Source organism: Musca domestica, unplaced genomic scaffold (genome assembly GCF_030504385.1).
Source record: "Musca domestica strain aabys unplaced genomic scaffold, Musca_domestica.polishedcontigs.V.1.1 2, whole genome shotgun sequence".
Taxonomy (NCBI): Eukaryota; Metazoa; Arthropoda; class Insecta; order Diptera; family Muscidae; genus Musca; species Musca domestica.
Window position 1 is genome coordinate 29,170,428 of NW_026712249.1, and position 21,445 is coordinate 29,191,872.

A 21,445-nucleotide genomic window follows, 5' to 3' on the forward strand; every position below is an offset into this window, starting at 1 on the left:
TCTAAAAGACCTATGAAGGGTATTCTATATTTAGAGGAACCATGAAATGCCTTCTACTTCTAGAAGACCCAGCTCAAAAAGACCCATGGAAGGTCTTCCACATCTAGAAGACCCATATAGGTTCTTTTATCAATAGAAGACCTATAATAGGTCTTCGATCTTCACAAGATCCTTGGAGGATCATCTATCTCTAAAAGACCTATGAAGGGTATTCTATATTAAGAGGACCCATGAAATGTCTTCTAATTCTAGAAGACCCATCTCAAAAAGATCCATGGAAGGTCTTCGACATCTAGAAGACCCATTAAGGGTCTTTAAAATCTAGAAGACCCATGGAGGGTCTTCAACATCTAGAAGACCCATATATGTTCTTCTATCAATAGAAGACCTATAAAAGGTCTTCGATCTTCACAAGACCCTTGGAGGATCATCTATCTCTAAAAGACCTATGAAGGGTATTCTATATTTAGAGGACCCATGAAATGTCTTCTAATTCTAGAACACTCATCTCAAAAAGACCCATGGAAGGTCTTCGACATCTAGAAGACCCATTAAGGGTCTTTAAAATCTAGAAGACCCATCATCTAGAAGACCTATAAAAGGTCTTCGATCTTCACAAGACCCTTGGAGGATCATCTATCTCTAAAAGACCTATGAAGGGTATTCTATATTTGGAGGACCCATGAAATGTCTTCGAATTCTAGAAGACCCGTTTAGGGTCTTCTAGAGATAGAGGACCTCCCACGGGTCTTCTAGAAGTAGAAGACTTATAGCGGTTTTTCTATCTCTAGAAGACCCATGGAGGGTCTTCAACATCTAGAAAACCCATATAGGTTCTTCTTTATGTAGAAGACACATAAAAGGTCTTCGATCTTCACAAGACTCTTAGAGGGTCATCTATCTCTTAAAAGATCTATGGAGGGCATTCTATCTTTAGAAGACCCATGAAATGTCTTCTAACTCCAGAAGACCCATCTTCTAGAAGTAGAAGACTTATAGCGGTTTTTCTATCTCTAGAAGACCCATGGAGGGTCTTCAATATCTAGAAGACCCATGGAGGGTCTTCAACATTTAGAAGACCCATATAGGATCTTCTATCAGTAGAAGACCCATGAAAGGTCCTCGATCTCCACAAGACCCTTGAAGGGCCATCTATCTCTAAAAGATCTATGGAGCACATTCTATCTTTAGAAGATCCATGAAATGTCTTCTAACTCCAGAAGTCCCATGGAACGTCTTTTAGTTCTAGGAGACCCACTCCGAGTCTTCTATCTCCAGTCGGCCCATGAAGGGTCCTCAAACTCTAGAAGACCCAATGAAGGTCTTCTACCTTTACTAGGCCCATTAAAGGTCTTCTATCTTTAGAAGACCTAAGGTGGGTCTTCTATTTCTTGAATACCCATGAATGAGCTTTTCCTCTAGAAGACCCATAGAAGGGTCCATCTATAGCAGACCCATGGAGGGTTCTCTACCCCTAAAAGTCCAGTGGAGGGTCTTCTATAAAGTATCCTACCCCTTGAAGACCCACAAATAAACTGGCCGATGGGACCTACAAAAATGAGGAAAATTTATTGAACTATTAATGGTGTCTTTAGCCATCGGCTGGAGGTCTATATATAAGACAGCGAAATAGTGTATATTGGGCAAAAATTGATGACAATAAAGGGTAATTATACACCCTTTATTGTCATCAATTTATGTCCCTCCTGAGTCCTATCAGTATAGGAGAAGGATTTATAGGACAATTTTTGAAGGTCCTACCCATAAAGGTTTTACTGTATATACAATAACCATTATTACACAAAAAATGTGTATCTGTGGCTATATATGTGTCTGTGTGTGTGTGTTTTCTATAGAATGGAAATTTATTTTATTTGCATGGAAAAATGGAAATTCCAATTCTAAAAATAAATGTGTAAGGCTTTCGCCATGGGAGGCCGGAGGGAAGCCTCAACTGTTTCTCCACGAAATAAGTCGTAAAAAATAAATAAATAAATAAATGTAATCTAATATAAGTAATATAAATAAAATTAAAAAATATGTATCAACATTTTCACCGAAAGTGAAATTATCGGAGATTTTTTATAAAAAAAAATGTTTAAAAAAAATGAGAACTTTTTGTAGAGGCTAAAACCGAAAAAAAATTATTTAAAAAATATTCCATTCAGCCCATTTTTTCTTTAGATATAGTATATTCAGCCAACATGTTTTTTTTTCAAAAGAGTTCAATTCAGAAACAAAAATTTTCACAGAAAAACCTTATATGCCAAAAAATGGTCCTCGCCGATCATTTTTGTTAAAAAAAAAATATTCTTAGCCAAAATTTTCTTTTTTTGAAACTTACCATGTGTTGATATTCGCTCTTCCGGTGAAGTCATTTTTTAATCCTATTTTGTACAAAATCTGAAAGAAAAACAAGAATAAATACAAAAATAATTAAATTTTTTCAAATATTTTTTTTTTTTTTTTTTTTTGTTTAACTGATACTAAATTAATTTAATTTTATTTAATTTAGTATAACTCAATTCTTTAAGATTCCTTTAAATTAAACAAGTTAAACCAGTAAAGGAAGTCTTAAAATCGGGCGGTGCCGACTTTATGATACCCTACACCATTTTGCTAATTTAGTAGAGCTCCGCATAACAATTAAACGTTTTAATGGGAGAATTCAATCATACACGCTATAATTATAATCATAATTATAATTATATATAATTATGTATAATTATGTATAATTATAATTATTATAATTATAATTTAAAGTTCAAAGGACTAAATATGCCGAAACATTTGTATCTTTTAAAATCGGACTTGTATTGCCCATTTGGTGTACAGTTAATTTGAAATAGGATAAAGATATATATGGGAGCTATATCCAAATCGGAACTGATCTCGATAAAATTTGGCAAAGATATTTCTGAGCTGTATTTGACGCACTTCCCTAAATATCGTTGTTACGGAGTGCATATTACGACTGTGGGTAATAAATATGACAAATCGGATGAACAGTATATATGGGAGCTATAGCCATATCTGAACCGATCTTCACCAAATTTGACATACTAGCTTCTAGACTCAATTTGGTCGTAAGTGCCAAATTCCGTCTCATTTGGACAAATATTCGACGTTTGGTGCAGAATAAAAAGTAAATCGGACGAAGTTATATATGGGAGCTATATCCAAATCTGAACCGATCTCGATAAAATTTAGCAAATGTTTTTCTGAGCTGTATTTGATATATTTCCCCAAATTTTGTTGTTACAGAGTGTATATTACGGCTGCGGAGGACAAAAATAACAAATCGGATGAACAATATATATGGGAGCTATAGCTATATCTGAACCGATTTTGATCAAATTTGGCATACTTATTTTGAGGTCCAATCTGATCGTACGTGCAAAATTCCATACTATTCGGACTGATATTACACCCGTATGGTGCACAATAAAAGGCAAATCGGACGAAGATGTATATGGGAGCTATATCTAAATTTTTTACAGATTATCCCCAATTTCAATAGGGTTCGTCCTTGGGCCAAACAAATGATTTTTGCAAAATTCCATTTGGATAGGACAATAAATGCGAACTGTACTTTGTTTACAAAAATACATGGACAGACGGTCGGACGGACATGCATAAATCGACCCAGAATGTGATTCTATGCAGATCATCAAAAGGAACTATGGGTCTATCTCGTTTCTTTTTGCCTGTTACAAACAAATGCACAAAGACATAATACACTGACCACCTTGTGGTGTAGGGTATAAAAGTAACAATATCGGTTTGCCGACAGTCGTATACCCTCAGCGAACTTTCGTTTATCTGTTTTTATATAAAAAGGGTAGTGAAATAACTGACTGACTGAGAATTTAGGATCTTGAAGTTTTGCACAAGGGCCAGTCTTGGGTCGTAGGCGCATGAGAAAGCTGGCCTTTTGGAAATGCGTACTGAAAGGGTACGAAAAGTACTAAAAATTGGATACTTTGTATTGGACAAACGGAATGAGAAAAATTGAAGCGGTGCACAATAGATGTTCTGATGTTCCCAAGGGTTGTTGGATATTTGAGCTTTAAAGTTACGAAAAGTTATGAAATTGCACTAAACGTCCAAAAGTGGTACCATTTGTGGTATTATGTAAGGAAGAATGAGATATGAAGGTACTTTTGGAAATGTGTACTAAGTGTGCGAACTGTACTAAATAGCAATAAATTTGAAACAGTTTGGTTTTGGGTGAACGGATGTAGCTGGAATTTGGAAATGTTGTAATGGGTCCCTGTATGTGGCAGGTTTGTTATAAAGAGGTGATTTTGGAAATATGTACTATATGGTACAATTTGGTATTGGATAGACAGATAGTCTTTGAAATCTGAAATTTGTTAATGTGTGTAGTATGGACATTTGAAGGTTGGTTTCGGAAATGCATCCTATATGTGTACGAAAATTACTAAATGGTACTAAATTTAGCATTTGGGCTGGTATCTCTCTGTTGGTATCTGAAATTGTCATATGAAGGTTGTTTTGGAAATTCGTACGAAAGGTACTTTACAGAACTAAGTTTGGTAATGCCTGAAGGGATAGAGCTGAAATCCTGAAAATTCATATAGTTATTGAGGGTGAGCGGATGATACGAAATATACTAAATGGCCCAAAATCTGGTATTGGGTAGATCTGGACTGAATCGACTACTTTATTCACTTTACATGGGAGACATAGAGAATGTTGTGATCTAGTGCCGAAGAGATCTTGTGTTAGTAGAAATGTTAGCATGTGTGGAATTTAAGAGTTTTGACACGTTGTGGGGTAGGTACCAGAAGGAGTTGTCCGATATATCCCATCTTCACAACAGATCTTGCTTTAGTGGAAATATTGCAATTTGTGAAATTTGAAGAGAATCGGAGCTTTATTTCGTGTTTCAGGAGTGTTTTGCTTTTTCAAAATGTTGACCCCTTTGTGGGGGGAGGTGTCAGAAGGAGTAGTCCAATATATTCCATCTTTATATCACAACTTGTGGTGATAAAAATACTGGGATGTATGAAGTTTAGAGAGGATTTAATGCTTATTTCACATTTTATTCAAGTTTTGGTTATTCAAAACTGTGACCCGTTGTACGGGAGTTACCAGAAGGAATGTTCCGATCTGTACGATCTTTTTGACAGATCTTGTGTTGATGGAAATATTGAGAGGTATGAAGTTTAGAATGAATCGAATAATTATTTCACATTTTATTCACGTTTTAGTTATTCAAAATTTTAACTACTTTATGGGGGAGGCACCAGAAGCAGTGGTCCGATAAATTCCAAATTCATATTAGATCTTGTGTTGTTGGAAATATTGAAATTTGTGCGACATAAAGTGAGTCAGATGTTCATTTCGAGTTTTATCCGTTTCACAATTTTTCAAAATTTTTGGCCCACTTTGGGGGGGGGAGGACTCGGAGAGAGTAGGCCAATATATCCCATTTTCACACCAGATCTTGTGTTATTAGAAATATTGAGATGTGCCGAATTTGAATGGAATCGGATGCTCATTTCGTGTTTTACCAGTTTCATAATTATTCAAAATTTTTGGCCCGTTGTGGGGGAGGTGTGTCAGAGGCAGTGGGCGGATATAATCCATTTTCACACCAAACCTTGTATTGATAGAAATATTGCAATGTGAGAACTTTGAAGTGAATCAGAGCTTCATTTTGTATTTTATAGAGTTATAGTTATTCAAGATTTTAACCTTTTGTGGCGGAGGTCCGATATATTCAATTTTCTCACCTGACCTGGCAGTCATGAAAATATAGGAATTCGCAAAGTTTGAACAGAATTAGATGCTCCTTTCTCTTTGTGTGCAATAAAATATTTTCTTAGACAATGTTGACCCTATTGTGGGAGAGGTACCAAAAAAAAAGGGGGGGGGCCAATAGTGCCCATTTCCGTTCACGATCTAAGTTAGATGGTAGTATTACGATGTAGCAAGTATTAACTAAATCGGATACTTCCTTCGAGAGTTATCGTGCACTCGTGTTAGTCGGACAGACGTACGGACATCCCTACATCGACTTCAAACGTCCTGAAATGGTTTTGGCCTAAAGGAACCCTGAGCCTAAAAAGGTTTTTTTTTTTGTTTTTTTTTTTTTGGATGATATACCCTCTGTTGCCTTATGGCTGAGAGAACGAAAGTGTACAAAAATGAACGGAATTGTACCAAATGTATAATTGGGTCACTCTCAGCTATCTTTCTACGAAATATCACCTTGGTTTTTTTATTGGACCTTCGAAGTTCTATTCCAAAAAAAAATTTTGGAAAATTTCCACAAAAAGTGGAACACCCGCGAACACACGTCACGTGTAAACAGCACTGTTGTAAATAAAGCGGTATCTTAAAGGGGGCAACTGTCCTACCTTCCAAACTAACAAAAAAAAAAAACGAAAAAAAAATGCGGACACGTTATCACAAAGTTTCCAAATATTACTGAACTATTTTTGGCCTTATCAAGCCAAGTTGATGTAATGTGTCATTTGATCGCTCCATTCTCGATCCATGGGGGGTAGAAAATGAAAAAAAAAAACGGAAATAGTTTTTTACACCTCACAATGATTATGGCCGATTTTTTTACCTTATCATGATGACTTTTTTTGGAGTGCCCCCAAAATTTTTGGGATCGATTGAGGATGGGACTCACTTATTACAAAGCATTTGCCCCCTCCCCACCCCCTCGCTTTTCGATTGGTATTCCGATATAAGTCCATAAATATATAAGTACCCACATAAATTTTTTGGAAAAAAATGGTTGTAAAATCAAAAACAAATTGCTACCTCCTCCCCCTCTACCCCCACCCCCTCCAACAGAAACTCCAAGTGATTTCAAAAAAAAACAAACAAACGAATGATTTGCCCCCATTTTTCTGGGGTTTATTGTTGTTGGTACCATTAACTCAAAAATTGTAAACAAAAATTAGAACAAGACACACAAACGTACATGTGTACATACCTACATAGCTGTGTGTGTGTGTGTATGTAAGTACCATGGGCAAGAGATGTTACAAACAAACCTTCAAAACTCACACCTAGGCAAATATTTTTCGTGACTCGGCAATTTTGTGTAAAGCTTAATTTTTATATTATCAAAAAAAGAACTACAACAACTACAAAAATTACAAAATACAACAATAACTTGTTTTTTTTTTTTTTGTTATTTTAAAAACAGGTTTATTTTAATTTTTTTTTTTTTTGTTTTTATTTTTTCAGTTACATGAAACCTTGAGTTATGATGATTCTTATCGCTTGTAAACCAAACCAAACCAAACCAACAAAAAAAAAACGGAACAGAAAAACAAAATAAAACCAAAAACAAGCTTCACACCCCCTCCCCCCGACAAAAAAATGTTAGTAACATTATTTTGAAAAAAAGCAACAACAACAATACCATTTATGTAAATGCTGCTGTATGGATGTTAATTATAATTCATTTTGGAGAAATTCGATCAGAGTCATTTTTCATTGGCGCTCATAAATCATTAACTCAAATTAGTTGGGTATCCGATTGACTTTCCTGTCAAATGGCCAAACACACGCTTCACTAATGGAAAATAGTTTAAAAAATTAAAAAATAAAAAAAACAATGAAGAAAAACAAAACAACTCCATTGTGGAATTTGGGGTATGCCATAGAATTTACAAATTTTTGACCTCTTTATGGGGGAGGTACCAGAAGGAGGGGTCCGATTTAGCCCATATTCACAACAGATGTTAGGTTCATAAAAACATTGGGATGTGTGAAATTTCAAGAGGTTCGGATGTTTATTTCACATTTTATTGGAGTGGCAATTATTTCAAAATGTTTACCCTTTGTGGGGGAGGTACCAGAAGGAGGGGGCCGATTTAGCCCATCTTCACAACAAGTCTTGGGTTACCAGAAACATTGGGATATGTGCAATTTGAAGAGAATCAGATGCTTATTTCGTATTTTATAGGAGTTATAATTATTTAAAAAAATTAACCCTTTGTGGGGGAGGTGCCAGAGGGTGGGGACCGACATGTTCCATCTTCACAACAGATGTTGTGTTCATTGAAACATTGGGATATGTGCAGTTTGAAAAGAATTGGATGCTTATTTCACTTTTTATGAGCATTTTAATTTTTCCGAATTTTGACACCTTTGTTGGGGAGGTACCAGAAGGAGGGGTCCGATTTAGCCCATATTCACACCAGATGTTGTGTTCATGGAAACATTAGGATGTGTGAAATTTGAAGAGCATTGTAAGCGTATTTCAAATTTAATAGGAGTTATAATTATTTCAAAATTTTTACCCTTTGTGGGGGAGGTACCAGAAGGAGTGGACTCATATACCCCATATTCGAAACAAATGTTGTGCCACTTGAAGCATTGAGATATGTGAAATTTGAAGACAATTGGATGCTTATTTCGCCTTTTATAAGGATTTTGATTATTCAAAATTTTGACCCCTTTGTGGGGGAGGTACCAGAAGGTGGGGACCAATTTAGCCCATCTTCACACCAAGTCTTGGGTTACCAGAAATATTGTGATAAGTGAAATTTGAAGAGAATTGGATGCTTATTTCACATTTTATAGAAGTTATAATTATTTCAAAATTTTGACCCCTTTATGGGGGAGGTACCAGAAGGAGGGGTCCGATTTAGCCCATCATCACACCAAGTCTTGTGTTACCAGAAACATTGGGATATGTGAAATTCGAAAAGAATTGGATGCATATTTCGCAAATTATAAGAGATATAATTATTCAAAATTTTAACCCCTTTGTGGGGGAGGTACCCGAAGGAGGGGTCCGATATATCCCATCTTCGCACCAAGTCTTCTGTTACCAGAAATATTGGCATATGTGAAATGTGAAGAGAATCAGATTCTTATTTCGTATTTTATAGGAGTTATAATTATTTAAAAAATTTAACCCTTTGTGGGGGAGGTGCCAGAAGGTGGGGACCGATTTAGCCCATCTTCACATCAAGTCTTGGGTTACCAGGAATATTGCGGTAAGTGAAATTTGAAGAGAATTGGATGCCTCTTTTGCTTTTTAAAGAAGTTATATTTATTTAAAAAAAAATTAACCCTTTGTGGGGGAGGTGCCAGAAGGTGGGGACCGATTTAGCCCATCTTCACACCAAGTTTTGGGTTATCAGGAACATTACGATAAGTAAAATTTCAAGAGAATTGGATGCTTATTTCGCAAATTATAAGACATATAATTATTCAAAATTTTAACCCCTTTTGTGGGGGAGGTACCCGAAGGAGGGGACCCATATATCCCATCTTCACACCAGATCTTGTGTTCATAGAAACATTGGGATATGTGGAATTTAAAGAGAATTGGATGCTTATTTTGCAAATTATAAGAGATATAATTATTCAAAATTTTAACCCCTTTGTGGGGGAGGTACCAGAAGGAGGGGTCCGATATATTCCATCTTCACGCCAAGTCTTGTGTTACAAGATATATTGGTAAATGTAAAATTTGAAGAGAATCGGAAGCTTATTTCGCATTTCATAGGAGTTATAATTATTTAAAAAATTTAACCCTTTGTGGGGGAGGTGCCAGAAGGAGGGGACCGATTCAGCCCATCTTCACAACAGATGTTGTGTTCACAGAAACATCGGTATATGTCAAATTTGAAGCGAATTGGATGCTTATTTCAAAGTTTGTGAGCATTTTAATTATTCAGAATTTTGACCCCTTTGTGGGGGAGGTACCAGAAGGAGGGGACCCATAATTGCCATACTCACACCAGATGTTGTGTTCATGGAAACATTGGTATATGTGAAATTTGAAGAGAATCGGAAGCTTATTTCGCATTTTAAAGGAATTATAATTATTTTAAAATTTTGATCCTTTGTGTGGGAGGTACCAGAAGGAGGGGTCCAATTTATCCCATCTTCACAAGGGATGTTGTGTTCAAAGAAACATTGGGATATGTGAAATTTGAAGGGAATTGAATGATTATTTCTCCTTTTATAAGCATTTTGGTTATTCAGAATTTTGACCCCTCTGTGGGGGAGGTACCAGAAGGAGGGCAGCGATTCAGTCCATCTTTACATCAAATTTTGAATTAGCAAAAATATTGAGGTACGTGAAATTTAAAGGCAATCGGATTCATATTTCACATTTTATGAGAATTATAATTATTCAAAATTGTGAACCCTTTGTGTGGGAGGTACTTGATGGAGTGGCCTGACATTGTCCATTTTCGCACCCGACCTAGCACTGATACAAATATTAGGATTTGCAAAGTCGGAGAAAAATCGGATGATCCTTTCTCTTTCTGTGCAGTAAAATATTTTCTTTGAAAATTTCGACTATTTGTGGGGGAGGTACCAGAAGGAGTGGACCGATATTGCCCATTTCCAAACTCGAACTTAGTTTGATAATAATATTACGATATACCAAGTTTGGATCAAATCGGATATTCCCCTCGAGAGACGGACGTGCGATCGACTCCAAATGTCCTGAAACGGATTTGCTTCAAAGAGACCTAGGGTCCAAAAACCGTCATTTCGATGAGGCACGTTTTGGCCGTATCAAATGACATATACACCCTTCTAGCCATGTGGCTGAGGGTATAACAAACCAATAAATGTTTAAAGTTGCTTCACAGAAAGCTTCTAGAAATGTATTTTTATTTCAAAATACCTTAGCAGATCGTCACCACCCCCCTCCCCACACCCCATTTTTTACCCCTGTCAACCCAAGTGAACTACTATTACTATCATATCTACTAACTTCAAGGCGACCCCCACTTGCATGCTCCAACAAACAAACACACTCACACACACACACCACATATCTCCGAGCTCGCACACTGAACCTCCGTGGGGGGGATCTCTCACATCGATGTGAATCACCACCAGTTAAAGCCGGTTCATGGTGACTGTTCACAGAATTTATTACCAAAAGTAAAAAAAAAAACATTTACGATATGTGTTTGTTGTTGTTGTTGGTCTAATTTTCTGGTGATAAGACAACACAAACGTAGCAACAACAAAAACAAAAAACACACCAAAAAAAAAACGATGTTATGGAATTTTTTGGGCTTTTTTACAACAATTCATAGAATAAACAATGATGAAAAACATTACTTTTAAAAACATCATCAAAACGATGTAGTAAACGTCACTTTTTCGTTGTAGTTTTTCAAGATTATTATTTAATCTGCCATCTGATACGTTTGTGTGTTGGTGAGGTTGTTTGGTTGGTTGGTATGGCTTTATTACGCGATGGCTGGCTTGTTGGTTTGTTTGTATGTTTCTGGGTAATTGGAGGCACTTGACAACGGTCCGGTAGGTAGGTAATGACATGTGAAAACTTTAATGATCGCATTCATTCATTTCGAGGCCTATAGAAACAGGGATGGAGTTTTTGAAATAATTTTTGGGGATTTTTTTTTTTACTAAAAAATAATTCCGGCCAAAAAGCGTTTACGACCATTTGAGCAAACACAATCAACGTAGTTTTGCATTTAAAATAGAAAAATAGATTTTATACAATTCCGACCAAAAATTTTTCCGACCGAAAAATTTTCCGACCAAAAAAAATTTGGTCGGAATTATATAAAATTAATGTTTTGTTTAAAAATTTAAAACAATGTTGCTTATTTTTGCCTAAATAGTTGGAAACGGATTTTGTTCCAAATTATTTTTAGTCAAAAAATGTAAAAAATTCAAAATATTGTTTGGTCGGAATCATTTCTTTCGCAAATACTTAGAGAAATTATCATTCAAAATTTGAAATATTTCATTTAAATGCTAGGTTAGAACGTTATTTTGCGTTTTTATACAGAGCATATATTTTATATAATTCCGACGAACAATTTTTTCCGACCAAAAATATTTTTTGACCAAAAAAAATTTTTGGTCGGAATTATATAAATTTAATGTTTTGTTTAAAAATGTAAAACAATGTTGATTATCTTTGGCTAAATAGTTGGAAACGGATTTTGTTCCAAATTATTTTTAATCAAAAAATTTAAAATATTTTTTGGTCGAAATCATTTATTTTGCAAATACTTAGAGAAATTATCATTCAAAATTTGAAATATTTCGTTTAAATGCTGGGCTAGAACGTTATTTTGCATTTTTAAACAGAGAATATATTTTATATAATTCCGACCAAAATTTTTTCCGGCCAAAAATATTTTTTGACCAAAAAAATGTGTGTGTCGGAATTATATAAAATATATCTTTTGTTTAACAAATTATTACAATGTTTGGTCGGTATTATATTTGGTCAAAAAATGTAAATAATTCAAAACATTTTTTTTGGTCGGAATCATTTATTTCGCAAATACTTAGAGAAATTATTATTCAAAATTTGAAATATTTCATTTAAATACTGGGCTAGAACGTTATTTTGCATTTTTATGCAGAGCATAATTTTATATAATTCCGACCAAATTTTTTCCGACCAAAATGTATTTTTTGACCAAAAAATTTTTGGTCAAAATTATATAAAATAAATCTTTTATTTAACAAATTATTACAATGTTGCTTATTTTATATAATTCCGACCAAAATTTTTTCGACCAAAATTATTTTTGACCAAAAAAATGTTGGTCGGAATTATATAATATTGATGTTTTGTTTAAAAATGTAAAACAATGTTGCTTAATTTTGCCTAAATAGTTGGAAACGGATTTTGGTCGGAATTATTTGAAGTCAAATAATGTAAATAATTCAAAATACTTTTTGGTCGGAATTATTTATTTCGCAAATACTTAGAGAAACTATCAGTCAAAATACAAGATATTTCATTTTAATGCTGGACTAGGGGGAATGAATTTATGGTCGGAGTTATAAAAAAAAACAAACAATCCGACCAAAAATTTGTCCAAAATGTTTTTCCGAACAAACTTTTTTTGACTTTGATTAACGTAGAATTTATAGTAGTTTTAGATTTTTATTAATTGTATTTAGTGGCATTTACAATTAATAAAAACCTAAAACTACTATAAATTCTACGTTAATCAAAGTCAAAAAAACAAATTGGTCGGTAAAACATTTTGGACAAATTTTTTGTCGGATTTTTTGTTTTTTTTTTTTAATTTTAAATAATACAAAAAAAGATGCAGTAGGATATGAACGCATGAATCGGAATTCTTAAAAGTTTGGTATTAATAAATAAAGTGGTAAAAATTGTTTTCCTTTTTGGACAAAAAATAAATTTTGGTCGATTTTTTTTTAATTTTTCGAAAAAAATATTTAGAAATTCTAAATTTACGGAAAGGAATTCAATTGATCCTATTGTTTATCCGTATTTAATATGGCCAAATTTATTTTTTGGTCGGAAATTGCTCGGAATTTTATTTTAAATAAAATAAACACCAAAAAAATCTAAAACTTGACATTTTTAATTCAAACCATTTTCTCTCTCAACAATGGCTGAAAAAAAAATTGGTAGAAAAAAAAATTGGTCGAAAAAAATTTGGTCGGATTTTTTACTTTAAACTTCAAACGATGCAAAAATATAACCTGCTATAGGATATAAACACATGGATACGAATTCTTAAAAGTTTGGTATTAATAAAATTAATTCAAACCATTTTCTCTCTCAACAATGGCTGAAAAAAATTTGGTAGAAAAAAAAAATTGGTAAAAAAAATTGGTCGAAATTTTTTCAAAATTTTATTTTTGCAAATAAACTATTATAACCAATATTATAAACAATAAAGAGGTTTATATTTGATCTCTCCAAATTGATCGGCATTAGGTTGATGAAAAATATACTTTTTGGTCGAACATATTTTTTGGTCAAAATAATTTTGGTCGAGAATTTTTCGACAGCATATTTTAAAATTATAAATTTGCTGAAAGAAGTTCAACTAAACGACTTGTTCCTGTCCATATCCTATGTTTTAATTGTTTTCGTTCTAAAAGGCCAAATTTATTTTTTGGTCGGAAATATTGTATTTAATAAGAGTTTTATTTTAAAAAATTAAAATTAATAAAAATTAAAATTTGAAAATATTTAATAGACAACAAATTATAATACTTTAAGCAATGGTAAAAAATTTGGTCGGAAAAAGTTTTTTGTCAAACAAATTTTTTGATCGGATTTTTTCAAAATGTTGCAATATGTTAAACGTTACACAAATATAAGCTGTTGTAGGATATGAATGCATGAATTTGAATTCATAAAAGTTTGGTATTGATAAACAAAAAGAGATAATTCGACAAAAAAAAAAAATGTTTTGGTCGAAAATTTTTCAAAACTTATAGTTTCCACTTCCAAGGCTTATATTTTCCAAACTGTCTCCAAATTGGTTGAAAGTAGGTTGGCGGAATATATAATTTTTAGAAGAATATTTTTTGTCGATTTTTTTCGAAAAGGTTTTTAAAAATTATAAATTTGTTGATATAAAAGTTGTTGTTGTTCATCCATATTTAAACGCAAAAAAATGTTTTTTTTTTTTTGTCGGAAATATTGTATGTTGGTCGAATTTTTTTTAAATGCTTAAAGAAGAAAATTCGGATATTGTTTTATGGAATGTAAAAAGTCGAAATAATTTGGTCAAAAATAAATATTTGCTTGAAAATATATTTTTGGTCGAAATGTAATTCAAAAATATATATAGTACCAATTTATAAGTGTATAAGATCAAATATATAACTTCAAAAAAATTGGTCGAAATTTTATTTTTTTATTTCAAAAATTTATTTCGAATTTGTGAATAGTTCAAAATGTTGGTAAATATAAACTAAACTGCACTTGTAATTGCTCTGCATTATTTTGTCCGGATTTTTTTTTTTTGTTCAAAAATATTTTTTGTGTTCGAAATTTTATTTTAAAATGTCAAAAAAATATATTTTTTTTATAGAAAATATAATTTAAAATTTATAGACAATGCCATGTATGCAGATTGGATATTGGAATTGTGTGTAAAGTTCCTATCTTAAATGCCAAGAAGAATATGTCCTACTAAAAAAAGTAGACATTTTTTCCACAATCTAAAATTAAATAAATTTATTTTTATTACACTAAAACGCTGTTTGTTGTTATTTTATTAGGAAATGTTTTATTTCAAAATTCCACATGGCAACCCTGTTAACAAAAAACAAAACATTACAAGGGCAATATAGGTAAATTGATAATTAGCCCACAGATGTTATTGTCAAAAAAATGTAATGACAAACACATAACCCGCTAACAAAAAAAATCGATAAACAACAAATGGAGCAAACAAAAAAACAGCAACAACAAAATTGATTACGTTATTCGGTTGTCAGATCTTCATTTGGGTCACAACAAAACCATTGATCGAAATTTGTTTCGTGTGAATGGGTGGTAGTAAATCATCTCTTCATATTGTTTTGGAAAAGAGAGAGAGACATTTGTTGAGAAATTTGAGAAACAAAAACATTCCACGAAATGCCTCGATCATAGAACACCCGAGTGAGAGAATGTGCGAGAGAGAGCAACGAACTCTGTATTGCCATCACAAGCCATACTTCTTTGAGTCATCAACAACGGATTTTGGGATTGACGACGTTTTGTTTTTCTTTTTATTTTTGCTCTTGCTGTTGTTGTTGCTTTTGCAATTGTAATTAATGCCAGAAATTCAAAGAAAGCTTTGACAGAAGCCTATCATTGAACCAAGATTTCTTTAGTTCAGCAATTTGCTTTTGTTGTCGTCGTTAATTATATTTCTTTTTTTTTGTCGTCGTTTATTCTTTGTTTTGGTTTCGGTTTTGTGATTAAACAAGAATGCGAATAATTGCTGTTTATGAAGATTTTGGGTCAACTTAAAAAATAAAAAAAAAAATAATTTATGAAAATATTTTAAAATATTTCTTTAGATTCTTCCCAAAGACAAAATACTTGGATTTTTTGAAGAAAAAATTAAAGATTTGTTTTTGGACGATATTAATTTAGGATTTAAATACCTTCGGATATATGGCTACAGTGGGTATATATCATTTGATACGTTCTCATCGAAATAATAGTTTTGGATCATTTGACTATTTGGTTGAAATCTATTTCAGGATATTTATGGGGATGGGGCATCTCTTCGTCTGTCTTCTCTCAAAGGGAGTAATCGATTTCGTCCAAAATCGATATATGACATTATAGAGGTTATAGAGGTAAAGGTTAAAAATTTCACAGAAATAAATTAACCTTATTTTACAAATCTTAAAATTAGCATCAGTGCTCAGGTGCATAATGGGCTATATCGACCCGCTTCATATATTACCTCCACCACAAGGGGTCCAAAATTTTTATTTTTATTTATTTTATTTAATTTAAATGAGAAAAAATCATTCGATTGTTTTCAAATTCTGGCACTTCTCAATATTTTCATTAACAAAATATCTGGTGTAAAGATGGGGCATATCGAATCACTCCTTGTGGTACCTCCCTCTCAAAGGAGTCAAAATGTTGAATAACCATGAAGCTAATAAAACGCGAACTGAGTATCCGATAAATTTCGAACTTGGCACAACCCAATACTTCTATTAACGAAAGATTTAATGTTAATATGGAATATAACGAATTATCCTTTTTCGTACGTCCCACACAAAGGGCAAAAATTTGGAAAAATTATAACTCTTATAAAATGTGGAACAAACAACCGATCCTCCCTGAAATTTCCCAAATCAAAATATTTTTTTAACACAATACCAGGTGTGAAGATGATATATCTGCCCACTTCTTCTGGTACCACCTCCACAAAGGATCAACATTTTTGAATAACTAGACGACAACTGCTTCCGTTACCTCCCCGACAAAGGGTCAACAATTTTGAATAATTAAAATGTTCATAAAATACGAAATAGGCATCTGATTCCTTTCAAACTTCTCACATCCCAATATTTCTACTAAACAAGATCTGATGTGAAGATGAAGATATCGATCCACCGCTTCTGTGCCTCCCTCACAAAGGGGCCAAAATCCTAAAAATCCAAAATGCTCATAGAATGCAAAATAAGTATTCGATTCCTTTTACACGCTCCAAATTTTAATATTTCAATCAACACAATTTTAGGTGTGAAGGTGAAAAATATCCGACAACTTCTTCTGGTACCATAAAGAGCCAACATTTTTGAATAATTACAACTCTCATAAAACTGGAAATATGCTTCAGGTTCTCTTCAAATTCCACACATTCCAATATTTCTACTAACACAAGATCTGACGTGAAGATGGTACATATCGGTCCACTCCTTCTGGTACCTCCCCCACAACGTGTTAAAATTTTGAATAATTATATATCTCCTAAAACGGCGAAATAAGTATCCGATACCTTTCAAACTTCGCACATCCTAATATTTATATCAACACAAGATCTACTGTGAAGATGGGGTATATCGGATCACTTCTTCTTGTGCCTCCCCAAAAAAGGGTCAAAAATTCTGAATAAATATGACTCTTAAATTTTTCAAAATATACATCAGATTCTCTTCAAATTCAACACATCCCAATATTTCTACTAACACAAGATCTGATGTGAAGATGGGAAATATCCGACAACACCTTCTGGTACCTCCCCCACAAAGGGTTCAGAATTTTAAATAATCAAAATGCTAAAAAAAAATGCGAAATTAGCGTCCGATTCTTTTCAAATTCCACACATCCCAATATTTCTACTAACACAAGATCAGATGTGAAGATGGTAGATGTCGGACCACTCCTTCTGGTACCTTCCCCACAAAGTGGTTAAAATCCTAAAAAGCCAAAATGTTCTTAAAATGCGAAATAAGCATCCGATTACTTTCAAACTCGACACAACCAAATAGTTCAACACAACACAAGATCAGGTGTGAAGATGAGAAATATCCGAAAACCCCTTCTGGTACCTCGCCCACAAAGAGTCAAAATTTTGAAAAATTATACCTCCCCTAAAAAATGCGAAATAGTCATGCGATTCTTCTCACATTTCACATATCACAATTTTTCTACCACCATAAAATTTAGTGTGAGGATTGCAGATATCGGACCACTCCTTCCAGTACCTCCCCCACAACGTGTCCAAATTTCGAATAATCTAAATGCTCTTAAAAAATACGAAATATGCATCCAATTGTCTACAAATCTCACAAATCCCATTATTTTTACTAGCGCATAATCTGGTTTGAAGATGGAATATATCGTATTGATCCTTCTGGTACCTCTCCTACAAAGGGTCAGCATTTTTGAATAATTGTAACTCTCAAAAAATATGCGAAATATGCATCAGATTATCTTCAAATTCAACACATCCATATATTTCTACTAACACAGGATCTGATGTGAAGATGGTAGATGTAGGACCACTCCTTCTGGTACCTCTCCCACAAAGATTCAAAAATGTTGAATAATCAAAATGCTCTTAAAAAATACGAAATAAGCATCCACTTGTCTTCAAATCCTGCAAATCCCATTATTTTTACTTGCGCATAATCTGGTTTGAAGATGGAATATATCGGATTATTCCTTCTGCTACCTCTCCCACAACGCGTCAACATTTTTGAATAATTGTAACTCTCATTTACTGCGAAATAAGTATCCGATTCTTTTCAAACTTCGCACATTCCTATATTTCTACTAGCACAAGAACTGGTAAAAATAACGGATAGAACGGAATTCTCCTTCTGGTACCTCCCCCAGGACGCGTCAAAATTTTGAATAACGAAAACGCTCATAAAATATAAAATAAGCATTTGATTCTCTTCAAATTTCACAAATTCTTATATTTTTACTGACACAAGATCTGGTGTGAAGATAGAATAGAAGGGACCACTCCTTTGTGGTACCTCCCCCAACAAAGTGACCAAAATTCTGAATTGCCAAAATGTTCATAAAACCATCCGATTCTCTAGAAGATTCAATTATTCCCATATTTGCCAAATCTGGTGAGAAGATGGAATATTTCCGTCCACCTTTTCTGGTAGCTCCCTCACAAAATGGCCAGGTGGGAAGATGGTAAACATCGGTCTCTTTTTTTAATTTTTTTGGAATATTTTCAAGTTGATATGCACCACGATTTTTTAAGAAGTGATTTTTTTTTGGACCCGCCCAAGTCCTAAATTTTCTCAAAAATATATTTTCACGTTTTTCAAAAATTCCGACCTTTGACCAGTCACACTTTGTTTTTCAAATATACCGTGTCGTAACTATGGCAGGCAGCCTATCATAAAATCCACTTATTTATTTATAATTATTTGCAGTGCCATTTATTTTTAAAAAATTCCAGGAAAAGCAAAACTTCCACTCGGCCTGCTGATCGTTATTGGGTGGCGTTGACTAGATAAGCATGTTTTAGTTCACTTTTGTTGTTTTTTTTTTCTAAATTTTAAAAATAAAATAAACCAAAAATTTTTATTGTTATTATTTATGACGCCGCCGCCGCCAGCCCCCACCCACCACTTGAGATGGCAAATTAATTTTCGAGGTAGGTAGGTAGGTAGATATTTATACCCTAACCCAACATCGCAAGAAACGCAGACAAATAAAAAATAAAAACCTCCACCCACCCACTTTGTGAAATGGATCCTTTATTGTTTTGAGTATTTTTTTTTTTTTTTATTTTATTATTTATTTATTTTTATTATTTAAACAATACGGCATAACAACACACCTACCTACACCTCTACCACCTACAAAAAAAAAATAACAACAAATTCCTTCCTATTTGTATTTGGTCTTCGAACGCAGAGAACGCAAAAATACAAACAGCAAAGAATACAAGAATAAAATTCGCAAGAAACAACAACAACAATGACAACAACAACAATCTTTAATTTGCGTATTTAATATTCCGATCAGGCCAACGTATCAGCCAAGCAAAAGCCCCTTCCTTCAGAGCGAAAAGACATTCCTTTGGCATGAATCGGCTGGGCAAACGCATTTCCTAGAAATCGAAGACAGAAAGAATCAACGAACTGACGAAAAGACCGACGGGCAAACTAATCGCCAATTTTGTTCTTCACTCCTCTTGGACGATAGGCAGTCAGTCAGCCAGTGAGTAATCAGCTGGCAGCGAACAGCGCTGCCATGTAATGTTGTTTTGTTTTTTTTTTTTTCTCTCTTCTTTTTTTGTTTTGCTTGTTTGAGAGATTATTTTCAGGAATACATACAAACGAAGCAAACTTACACACACACACACACTGCGAAACATCGAAGACCGACTTATTGTAATAACGAAAGAAACCTGATAACAAAACAAAAATTTCAAAAAAAAATATACTCCACAATTTTAATGGGCCTGGAATTGGGTTTCTAATTAATGGAAGAAGAGGAGAGGGGGGGACAACGTTAATGGGCTATTTTGGCGATTTTCTAGCAATAGAATACATCACACATATTCCGATGAAAAAATTCGTATTGTACGAAATTTGAAAAGAATCGGAGGATTATTTCGTATTTTATGAGGGTTATAATTTTTCAAAAATGTTGACCCGTTGTGGGGTAGGTATCAGAAGAAGTGGATTACTATCGACTATCTTCACACCAGATCTTGTGTTGATAGAAATATGGGGATGTGCCGATTTTTAAAAGGAACGGACGCTCATTTTCTATTTTATCCAAAATTTTGACCCGCTGTGGGGGAGGTACTAGAAGGAGGTGACCGATATCTACCATATTCGCATCAGATCTTGTATTAGTAGAAATATTGGAATGTGTGGAATTTGAAGAGAATCTGATGCAAATTTCGATTTTTTTGAGAGTTATAATTATTTCGAAATTTTGACCCGTTGTGGGGGAGGTACCGAAGAAGGTGACCGATATCTAACATCTTCACAGCAGATCTTGTGTTATTAAAAATAATGGAATGTCTGAAGTTTAAAAATAATCAAATGCTTATTTTCTCATTTTTTTGATCATTTTGGCTATTTAGAATTTTGACCCCTTTGGGGGACTTGTACCGGAAGGAGTGGACCGAAATCTGCCATCTTCTCACCAGATCTTGTGTTGATAAAAATATGGAGATGTGGTGAGTTTGAAAGTAATCGGATGATTATTTTGTCTTTTATGAAAGTTAGATTTTTTCTAAAATTTTGATCCCTTCGTGGGGGAGGTACCACAGGGAGTGGTCGCATATATTCCGTCTTCACACCAGATCTTGTCTTACTAAAAATACTTGGTTGTGCAAAGTTTGGAAAGAATCGGATTCTTATTTTGCATTTCATGAGCATTTTGGTCATTCAAAATTTTGACCCCTTTGTGGGGGAGGTACCAAAAGGAATTGTCGGATATATTCCATCTTGTCACAAGATCTCGTGTTAGTAGAAATATTTGGATGTGTAAAGTATGGAAAGAATCGGATGCTTATTTTGCATTTCATGAGCATTTTGGTCATTCAAAATTTTGACCCCTTTGTGGGGGAGGTACCAGAGGAAGTGGACTGATATCTACCACCCTCATACCAGATCTTGTGTTAGTAGAAATATTTGGATGTGTAAAGTTTGGAAAGAATAGGATGCTTATTTTGCATTTCGTGGGCGTTTTTGTTAT

General features: G+C 33.7%; 1 protein-coding gene across 3 annotated transcripts in view; it reads right to left on the minus strand.

Annotated features, from left to right (window-relative positions):
* The window catches only part of LOC101889299 (histone deacetylase 4), a 129,996-nt gene that overhangs the window by 103,747 nt on the left and 4,804 nt on the right, over nt 1-21,445 (minus strand). For all 3 annotated transcript variants that reach the window (XM_005181224.4, XM_011293263.3, XM_011293260.3), the window contains exon 2: nt 2,345-2,403. In XM_005181224.4, coding sequence (XP_005181281.1) covers nt 2,345-2,378 — 34 coding nt within the window. In that variant the 5' untranslated portion in view covers nt 2,379-2,403. The remainder of the gene's footprint in view (nt 1-2,344; nt 2,404-21,445) is intronic.